General features: G+C 41.5%; 1 protein-coding gene across 1 annotated transcript; it reads right to left on the bottom strand.

Annotated features, from left to right (window-relative positions):
* Positions 1-884: 884 nt before the first annotated feature.
* LOC119178163 (uncharacterized) lies at positions 885-10610 on the bottom strand. The gene is made up of 3 exons (XM_037429339.2): positions 10525-10610; positions 1862-3752; positions 885-1343 (listed from the first exon to the last, which is right to left on the bottom strand). The coding sequence occupies exons 1-3, from the start codon at positions 10544-10546 to the stop codon at positions 1049-1051; spliced, it is 2208 nt and encodes a 735-aa protein (XP_037285236.2). The 5' UTR covers positions 10547-10610; the 3' UTR covers positions 885-1048.
* Positions 10611-11127: the final 517 nt, after the last annotated feature.

Below are 11127 nucleotides of genomic sequence, written 5' to 3'. Positions count from 1 at the left end.
TAAGTCGGCATTAAAAACCCCTAAGTTTTCATTACTCAGCATTGCTGCTGATCTAGCAAAACATACCTGGTTTTCGCTGGGCGAGTTGGTCCTGCAGACTTGAATAAAAAATCTTTGTGTTTTACACAATAATATTTAGAACTGACAGTCAATATTGCCAAAAAAGTACACGGAATGTTGTTTGTTGTATATGTATTGTGACTGTCAAATTTGAAAAGTGAACGAAAATAATTTTCCGCTGGCAGGGATGGTGACTCTCGAATAATCAAGACCCCCGAATAGCACGTCCGATGCTCTACCTACTGATCTAGCACAGCGGAATTACCCCGTCTTCTTTACGGGGTATATATGTGCATTTAAATGTGAGAGCGCCAGTCGGCGTGGTCAGTAGCAAATTATATTTTCTTAATAATAGTATGTCTAGTGAAAAACGAGTCCTTAAAATTTTCAATTTTCGCCTTGTTTGGTTTTGTCCTCTTCATTGAATTGTGCACTCTTGTTTAGTTGCCCAGATTGTTCGCTTGCACTTTTGTTCGCTTGCCCGATATCGCTTGCCCAGATTACTTTCGCGACATGATGATGTATTGGCTGAATCCTCAGTGGCAGTCTAAAGGGCCTTCGTGTCTGTTTGGATTGTTAATTTGTCCTTTCATGCATGATATCCCTCTTCAGGTGGTTGCTAAACAAGCTAGCTTCAAATTCTGTACCTATTAGCCATGTCTCACAAGAAATACAAACATTCACCGCTTGCTGCAGGTTTAGTGGCAACATTGCGTCTGCTTCAGTAGTTTTCTATCACCATGAACTGATTCTGGCGATTTTCCTCAAACAATAGCGAGAATACATGCACAAATCTACTTCACCGAGAGCACACTTTTATCAGCCGAAGTTGTTTATCACCCTCATCATATGCTTAACAGGAATCACGCATGCTAAAATGTCTATCAGAAACATTCGTCGTCGTTTGAAGCTGTGAACGAACGAAAATATTTTGGGAATGAACACGTGGAGGTACATCACATATCGCAATATTGTTATTCATAAATGTTCACGTTCTTTCCGAAGAGTAGCCCACATCACTGAGCCGCAAGTATCCGCGCACTCTTCGCCAGCAGTCCTCGTTCAGGTCACACAGCTGCGCTGTCTCTTCCTCCCGCCACTGGCATGACACTCGCCGGCTGACGACACCAGCGAGCCTCATGAACTCGTGCATGCCTTCTAGCAATTTGACCGCATTTTTGATCATAAGGATGGCGTCACTTTTGGGAACCGAGGAAAGCTCGGCGACTTGTTCCGGCAGGGCGGGATGAAGGTGCATCCATTCCAGTGCTTCAGCACATGCCCTGTAAAGGTTAATTTTGTTAGATAAGACAAAGTATGTTTGTTTTCCACGATGAGATATTGTGTACGTTATTTTATGCCCCCCCTCCTCCTTAGCATCTCTGTATTTAGTACCGTAACATGAAAAATGCAATATGCACTTTCAACTTTTGACAAAAAAAATTGTAGGAATGACGGTACAAATGGCCTAACATAAAATTGTGCTGTTCACTCAGATACGTACTGCAGAGAGTGGATTCAGAAGCTTAAACGTAGAAGATTGTGTGGGCTGATTGGTGAACTTAGTACACGCACTCGAATGAAATGTACTGGTGCACGTCGCGTCAAGGTGAACATCGTTTCAGGGCGAGATTAGCAGTGAGTAATACACGGACGTGTATAATTGCCTAGTTCAAGTCTTACGAACTTTCAATCGTGTAAAAAAACTCAATTCCGACTCCCCACTATACATTGTTAAGCTGGAAACGTGCATTTTGTTTGGAAAGCTGTTATAATAGTGAGCTACGCCACGCGTACTCACCGATCACATCGAGTTCCACTAACGAATAGAGAAGCGTGCCTGAGACGCCCAGAATTACGCCGCATGACGTCCCAAACAATAAACCAGTTCCTCGCCAACTCCTTGTCATCCAGGGTAACGTCGACGACAACAGCGAGTAACGTGAGATTTTCCCTGATGTTTTCGGCTAAAACCCGGAAAAAGTCGTTCGCATCAAGGGATCTTTCGGGCACAAAGTACACACGCTGCATGTTTTTGTTGGACTTGACAGCCTGTGCGAGAATCTTGGTGTCTTGGCCTTCTATATTGGGCAACTTAATGTGCAACTCCTCGACGCTTCCATTCCGAGACATTGATGTAACAATTTCAGCCCAAGACTTGCTCCCCGGGATCTCTTGAGAAGGCTCGCAAAACAAGGATAGGTGTAGCTTCTTCAGGGTGGTCGAGTGCCTGATGTAGTCGGCGATCTGCGAAGACATCGGCGCGTCTATAGCGTCCATCGAGATTTCAAGATGAACCAATGTGATGTGACTTGCGGTTGGCAACTTGTGCAATATACGTGAGAACTCGCTTCTGGTGTCCCTTCGCAGAGGTGCGAATATTTCAGAAAATCCCTTGTACTCCAGCATATCGGCGTTGCTTGGAGGAAAGTTTGTTTCGAAGAATACTCGCTGTTCGGCGCCGGCCTTTCTGAGCACGCTGCACACTATAGGTAGAAGGTGGTATTGCGTGACGCTCCACTCGATGGTGATCTTTAGATTTGCTTTCGTCGGCAGTGCCTGGAAAATAGACTCCCACTGTTCCAATTTTCCAGCGCACAAGGGCAGCCTGACTGCGTTCAGAGTTCGGTTAGATTTCAGCGCTTCCACCCAGTCCTCATTGGCCGTATCGTCATGTACTTCAATGTCCCTTCTCGTGGAAATCATGCTAAAACTGCTTATTGTTTTGTTTCTGGCGAAAATAAGTGCTATAATTCTGGAACTCTGGCTATCGACGACAAAGTTTGTCAGGCTGACCCTTGTAATTGTGTGGTTTTCCAACAGACCTTTCAGAATCCACATTAGAGAATCGTTGATTTTGCTACAAGCCATGATTTCCAGACTTTTTAGAGTTGCATTCCTCCTCAAGTAATCCGTGAACCCAGATCGATTGGACAGCGATGCTTCACCTATAAAAGACTCGTCTAGTGAGAGCTCTTTGAGGGTGCTGTTCTGCACAAGCGCTTTCAGGAACGCTGCCACGCCGTGGTTTTTGATGCACACCATAGGCATTCGCAAAGCCTCCAGGCACGTCGTTGTTAGAATGAGCTCTGACAGGACATCTAGAAATGCCACAGGACACTTCCACGCCGTGGGACACTCCAGTTCTTCCAATGTGTGCAAGGAAGAGATTAGCCTGCAGATGTCTTCTTGCGTTCTCCTAGCGGCGAAACGGGGATGATGAATCCTTAGTACTTTCACAAAAGTATTTCCCCAAAGCTCGTCGACGAGCAGAGCGAATTCTCTTGGTTCCATCGCCATGACGCAGATGTCAAGAGTCGCCACGCAGCGGTGAGTTTTTACTAGCCAGCAGGCTAGCGTGATGGCTTTTCGCGTCGTTCGTTCATCCTGACTTGGTACCCACGGCTTTTCGAAGCTGACCAGGGAGAGTTCTCCTCGTGCGCCCGACGATTCTCGTAGCTCGAGTCGACACTGGCAAAGAAACTCATTCCATACTGACAGCTTGCGGGCGATGCGACACGTACAGCCCTCGGATGCCGTGCACGGCTCGCACGGCTCCATGATAGAACCGGTGAAGCACCCATGCGCTCCTCGTGCATTTGTCAGCAACGTGTCGGAAGAATGCTCGGACGGTTGTCCGCATACTTTTTCAAGCATATCATACCCAGTGCGCTGATGTTCCGCCATAGTGCCTGCACCAAACAGAACATTTATTTGTGCGATCAGTTCTCACTATTTCATGCATACATATCACGTATGGTTTGTACACGGAGAGGTTTCAGAAACAAATACAATCCATATTTGAATGTTGTAGCCCTATACAGCTCTCAAAAAATGATTTCCCAGTCATTCCACTCATTATTAGAATATCGTACCCTGACATAATCCGAAGACTGACATAACTATTAAAAATTCCCGGAAGACGAAACATATCACAGCAGGTGCTTTTTCATGCCATGGATCACCGGTTATGACCCAAAGCCCGAGTAAGATCTTTTAGTGGACTACCGCAGATAAAAAGACAGTATTTGTGTGCAGCCAACCACTGTACCGGAGTTATGAGCGATGGTTCATTTGCAGGAGAAAATCTCACACAGGAAGTGAGTGGAGTTGACACAAAAATCTCTGGTACACATCCATGCTGGGGGATTAGCCAAGAGCCGAGCAGTTCTTATATTGAAATTCTGTTATAAAAGGTTAAATTTGGTTTATTGTCATTTTTGTACTGCTGTTAGTTATTTCTTTTTTATGCAGAAATAATACTAACAATATAATAATAATAACAATAATAATGCTTTATTCTGGAATGTGTACACAACAGTTACATGCCACGAAGAAGAGGCAAAAGGAAACAGACGAAACTGTTTCCTGACCAGGCCTACATCCCGGATCGTGAACAAAAAAAAGGAGTGAGACATATACTCGTGTAAACAGTTTCGTGAACAAAAAAAAAACAAAAACAAGGACAGTGGTGAGGAAAGCGAAAAACATCCAGTACAGCACAATTCTTCAGCATCACTGTAGAGAAGTCATGGAATTTCAAGTAATTTCGCTATACAAGTACGAAAACCTATAAAAAACATTTCATGTTGATATGTCCATCAGAATAAAGTTGTGAATAAATTTAATGAATGAAGAGGTGCAATAGTATCCATCATAATTCAGAACTCAAGTGGAGCTATTGTGCGTAGCTTAACAATTGAAATGCAGTGAAGTACAACCTGGTGAACAAAAGTATACATCGCAAGTAGCAAAACATATTAGATCAAGCACTTCATCCTGGATCGAAGAGTAATCTTACTTTGTTTTTAAAATGATGCACCGATCTGCTTATCTGTGATAATTCTACTACAGAAGGAAAACTGTTACATATATCTACTATTTGATGGTCAAGTGTTTGGGTACCATAATTTGGTCTAGATCGTGCTGAAACAAGTGACGTCCTTCGTAAGTAATATTCAATGTGACGAGTGAGGTACATATTGCTGAATGAAGCAAAATCTTGTTTTGTGCGATTTGAAATAAGAACCATCACTTGAAGTTTGTAGCATTCAGTGAAACACGATACACGAAAAACAGAAAATAAATTGCTATGTCTATGTCTATCTGGCCTTTTAGTTATTAGCTGCAATGCTTTTTGTTGCAAGGTAATCAATTTTTGTGCATTGGTCCTATTACATATGCCCCAAACTAAGTTGCAGTATGTGAGGTGCAAATGAATGAGAGAAAAGTATAGCTGCTTTGCCACCGAATGTGGAAGAAGATGGTTAGTACGGCCTATAACACCAATAGATTGGGCCATTTTCAGTTTTACATGACTCATGTGATCAGACCAGCTCAAGTCATTGCGGAAGTGTACGCCCAGAAACTTGCAGCTACTGGTATATGTTATTTCTGAATTACCAAAATTGAGTTTTGGGTTGTGGTGTATTGCTTTGTTTTTAGCACGGAATAAAATGAAATTAGTTTTTTTCACGTTTAATCTCAGCTGATTTACCCTCAACCATCCCTCTAATTCTTCAAGCCAGCTATTCGCTCTCTGCTCAAGTTCTTTTAGGTTGGGACCAGAAAAGAAGATGTTAGTGTCATCGGCATATAGGATAATGTTCGAAGATGAAGGTATGTTTACAATATCATTTAGGTACACAGTGAATAGAAGGGGTCCTAATATTGATCCCTGAGGTACTCCATACTTTATTGTTCCGTAGTTAGAGCGAGTGTAGTTATGTAGCTTTGTGTATTGTCGACGTGCAGTCAGGTAGCTTTTAATAAGGGTTCTTGCAATGCCACGAGTTCCAAAAATTTCTTATTTTGCTAAGAGAATGTCATGTTGAACCAAACCAAACGCTTTACTGAAGTCGAGAAATAGTCCGATCGTAAAGTGTTTCATTTCAATGTTTCGAATTAAGACATTTTTATATAAAGCAATGCGGTTTCAGTCGATTTCCCAAGTTGAAAACCGTATTGATGATCACTTATCACAATATTTGCGGAAAGGAAGCCAAAGAAACGTGTATAAGTTATTTTTTCAGCAACCTTAGAAAAAATTGGCAGAACTGAAATTGGCTGGTAATTACCGAATTCTGTTTTATTTCCACCTTTAAAGACAACAGTAACACGTGCTATCTTTAATCTATCTGGGAACACGCCAGTAGCCAACATCTGATTGAATATATAGGTTAGTGGGTCTATAAGGCAACTAATGGAATTTTCAATTGGCAAGGATGAGATGTCATCATCACCAGGAGCACAAGTATTTTTTTAGAGAATTAATAATGATTGTGATTTCTACTTCTGTTGTTGGCGTCAGAAATACTATCTCATAGTTGGAAATCTGAATGCATGACGTAAGAGAGGTATTATTAGGCAAGGGAATTGAGCTGGCATATTTACGAGCTTCCAGGAAGTGCTTATTGAATTTTTCGGCTAATGGAACACCTTCATAGATAATACCTTTAACCAGCATTTCGACGGGTGTTGTGTTAGCTTCGCTGCCGATGAGAGTTTTACCTCCTTCCCAGATCTGCTTAGGATTGTTACCTATGTTTGAAAACTTTTTCTGTAAAATGACGACTTTGCTTTTTTTAGGTCAGCATTTAGCACATAACAAAACTTTTTGTATTCAGCTAATATCTCAGAACTTCTCGTTTTAAAAAATTTAGCGAACATTGAGTTTTTTTCTTTTATTTTCATAAAAAGAGCCTTGTTTATCCAATCTTCACGGGCCTTTCTGTATTTTCTAATTGCCATAACAAGAAAAGCGACATTGTAATGGTTAATAACCTTTATAATGAAATTTCCGTGCGCTTCATTTGGATCGGTTGCATTGTAGATATCTGTTCAATCTGTTGTTTTCAGCAACTCACAGAAAACAGCAATATTATTGAAATCATTAGTTTCACGTGAATGGATAGAGGTAGTTTGTTTTTTACTTAAAGGGACAAATACAAAGAACGGCAAGTGGTCACTCAAACCAGACGATAACACTCCGAAAAAAATCGCGTCTCGAGAAAAGTTCGTGTATCAAAGATCTATTATTGTTGCTGTTGATTTGTTTACTCGTGTTGGGGACTCAATTGTATTTGTACAACCATACAGTAGCATTATTTTTGTTAAGGCCGCTTGAATCGGAGATCTACCCATAACATCAATATAAAAATCACCAAGTGCAATAACACGCCAATTATTTGAATTAGCATTATCTAAACATGTCTCAGTAAACTGAAGAAAGGCTTCTGTGTTACCTTGAAGTGGGCGGTACAGCGCAATGATAAAAATGTACCGGTGTAACAGGCTGACACATTCGAAATCTTCAAAAACACCCTTATAGTCAGTCAGAATTTCAAAAGATAAGTTTTGGCGCGTGCATATAGTCACACCCCCACCTTGTTTTTCTTTCCTGAATAGAGTTACATGTTTGTAGCCAGTAAATTGAATGACTTCTTCCTCCAAGCGGAACCACGTCTCGGTAAAAGCAAAAAAATCAAAAGTGTAGTTGATCTGCTTCATTTCAGCATCGACTTCTCCCTTGTTTCTTAAACTTTGCGCATTTAAGTGATAAAAGGACGGGCTATTTTTGGTATTGTATCCAGAAGTTTTAGCACTTCTAGGAATGAATCAGTAAAAAATGGGTCATTTTTCACTAACTTCTTTTCTGACTAAACGCACAGTCTGTTCTAGATAATTTTGTCGAAGTCGCTTTCATTGTTGATGTTGATGGCGCGAGTACATGGTTCCTTTCGAGCAAATATCTTCCCTTCCTTCGTCCAGACAAAACGGTAGTGTGCTTCCGCAGCTTTTGTCTTTGCGAACCACAATAACCTCTTGTTTTGCGCTGTTGTCAAAAAACTTAACATCCTTTATGCATTACTTCAGAGCGCTACGCTTCGCAATCCACAGTGCTTTTGTGGACTGTTTGCAAAATCTGATGAGCACGACCGGGGTTTTGTCTGACCTCAAGGAAATGCGATGCAGCCCATCCACATCATTCTTTGTAAGCACCGGCAAATCGAGCCTTCTTGCCAGTTCATTCACTTTTTCCATCAAATCTTCGCGTTCAGTTTCAGGCAAGCCATGTATTTCCATGTTTTGTTGTCTGCTATATTGATTTAGGGCGTTCAGCTCCGTGCGCAGCACAGCAATTGTTCGCTTGTTATTAGCTACTCAGAGCGTATCAACTGTCTTTTTTAGGGCTTCGATTTGCTTGTCATGTTTATTTGAGGCTTCTATAAGCTTATCATAAGTGTCAGACATGTGTTGCACAGATGTCTCAATGTCGCTCACTGCATCTTTAAGACTCGTTATCTCATCGACCTTAACTGTAAGCGCAGCAAGCGCTCTGCTTATGTCCGCCAACTGCCTGCTCATAGCAATGGATACATTGACATCCTGCTGTCGAGCAGCGGCAGCGCTTCGAGACGCTGTTAAGCGACATGTCTGACACTTCATACTCGCCCGCGCTTCAACGTCTTTGGATTTGTACGTACGCTCGCCGACGCCTGAGCACTTTCCGAGGTGATAACGCATACCACATTCCGCACATTTCATGCATTCTTCATTTGTCAGTATGTCCTCAAAACATGCTAGACACGTTTCGCCAGGGTCGTTGCTCATGGCGTAAGCACGGGCTGCACTTAAAATAGTCCCAAGGCGGTAGTGCACAGGAAGTTTCCTTAGAGTGCTAGTAAACGCGATGCATAAAGAACACCTGCTTGTTCAGTAAACGCGCTACCCAAACTCAGCAACACTCTTTCAGTAAACGCGTTACACAAGGAACACTTGCTCGGGCAGTAGAGCAGCAGCAAAATATAGGAATATCCTGCTAAACCCAAAAGTGCGTAAACAGAGCAGCGACAGTTTGAAAAAACTTCTTCGTTAGTGCAGCACACTCGGTCACCAGACAGTTAATTCTACACCTGTAAACTATGAACAAAAAAATTGCCATAAAGATTTATTCTAGTCTGGTATTTTTGAATATTAAGGTCATGATCGGTTCTCCCAGAGAGATAATGCGGTGGTTTAAGGTCTTTATCAATGCCTGTATTTTTATGGCATATCTTAAATGACAATTTCAAGTGCAATTTTCTTCTGCGACAGCAGAGCACTTTCCATCTCAGCTAGCTTTCACTAAAAATGTTTGGTATTACCTTACTGTATCTGCCCAATTTCTATTCCAGTCCTTTAGACATTTATAAATAATATTATAGTTTTGCGTTCTACCACGATACCATAATAAATAATTTTTAACATAGGAACGGTCCGGAAATTTTATACACCTTAAGTTAATTATTGCGCATGAAAATGTAAGTACACGCGCTTCTGGCATATTGCCTCTATCTTAATCGGGCCGCCCAACCTTCGGGCTATCAGTCACACTGTAACCTCTACGCAGGCAGGCTGCACTACACTGTGTACGTCGGTGGGCTGCAGGCGGGAATACGCGGTGATTATTTTTCATCACTTTGTCCTGTCGTCTTTATTGTGGTGTTGTTTCGCATTCAAAAATAATCACTCTAACTAGAGCACCATAGGAATGCCTCTTAACAGAACAAATTTACATTGAACATGTGTGTTTACTAACGCACGGCAGGTGCTGTAACCAGCATTGAGCTTTGATTCAGCCTGTTTGCAATCTATATATATCCTACCTGAGCTCGTGGAAGCGCTGCTGCAGTGCTTTCTTTGTTAACCTGCTGCTCGTGCACTTTGCTGACATCAGCAGGTGTTCGTCGGCATGGTAGAAATCAATGTTACAATATTGCTATTATTGATGGGCGACAGTACCGAAAATTCTAGTAAACCGTTTGCCTCGTACACTTGCTTATTATAACTTTGGAATTTTATGCGCATTAGCAATATAAATAGAAGGTTTCAGCTGTTTGCGTTATCACGGCACATTTACCTTGGCCAACTATGTGTTTAGAAAAAATGTTTAACAATTTGGAGTATATGATGCTCGACTATGGGAGAGAAGAAAGCCACCCCTGCTCCATCAATATCTGTTCAGAACAAATGTTCGACCATTCAGAGTATGATGTACTCTACTACGGGAGATCAAAAAGCTATCTGATTAAAGTGGTCCCATTAAAGGAAATTTACACACCCGGAACCAAGTGACATCACATTTTCAGCTTAAGGGGCGAATGCAGTCGCTCTAGTAATTTATCAAGTCATAGAAGAAGGGAAAGAAGAGCAACGTAAATGGATGAAAAAAAGCGATCTCTGAGCATGGAGCTCTAGTGCTTGCCTGATTTTTGTTGACTTACTGCAGTCTTAACAGACATCGAAGAGATTTAGCGTAAAATTATTCTTGAACAAAACTACCAGGTTCTTGATAAGACACTCGGCGGATGTGTTTCACTGCGTTCTATGCCTAACTTCATAAATATAATTCATTACTTAAGGAAAGGCATACGCTTTGAAGGCTGCCATAGTAAACGTAAAACAGAAAGCATATTCACGCACCTGGGCTGCTGGCGTTCGTCATGCCTCAGTGGAGATAAAGTGTGGCAGCTTGACCGATCAGCGTAGAATGGAGCAGTACCTTCAAGCCATGAATGTTTGGCGGAAGATGATGATTATGATGATGAGGCCTCTAACATGGCTCATACCCACTCTTAGAGAGTGGCCAAGAAGCGTTATGTGAGTTTGCTAGGCATTTAAGGTATCAAACATTAATAACAAAAAAGAAACATACTTATGAAAGGGGAGAGTCCAATAATTCTTTCTATTTTTGTTTAGCTCTGACACTATAGTTAATAAATGAAACACAAACTACAATGAAAATATTCCGTTTTAAGTCAACTCATTACTGCCATAGCGATACCTAAATAAGTATATAATTAAAGTCATATTCGATTTTTTTCAATGAAGGTAAGTGCAAACAGCATCCCAAACGTTCTTGTGGCTGAAACTTCGAGCCGAAGCATCAAACGTAAGTACTACTGTCGGCTGTAAAGTTCAACCCCAAGTTAGCGAATGGGATAGCAAGAAGTAGTTTTTAGCAATCTGCAACAGCGACATGACAAAAAATAGAGCTCTATTGATTCCATTTCTAAACAAAAGTTA

This window comes from Rhipicephalus microplus, chromosome 1, assembly GCF_043290135.1.
Source record: "Rhipicephalus microplus isolate Deutch F79 chromosome 1, USDA_Rmic, whole genome shotgun sequence".
Taxonomy (NCBI): Eukaryota; Metazoa; Arthropoda; class Arachnida; order Ixodida; family Ixodidae; genus Rhipicephalus; species Rhipicephalus microplus.
The sequence above is the reverse complement of the archived record's forward strand: the minus strand, read 5'-3'. Positions and strand labels throughout refer to the sequence as shown.

Coding starts and splice junctions, on each gene's coding strand:
- LOC119178163 (XM_037429339.2), bottom strand. CDS start 10,546: ATGACGAACGCCAGCAGCCCAG. Junction 3,753..10,524: donor GACGAACGCCAGCAGCCCAG/GTGCGTGAATAT, acceptor TGTTTGGTGCAG/GCACTATGGCGGAACATCAG. Junction 1,344..1,861: donor AGTGGAACTCGATGTGATCG/GTGAGTACGCGT, acceptor TAACCTTTACAG/GGCATGTGCTGAAGCACTGG.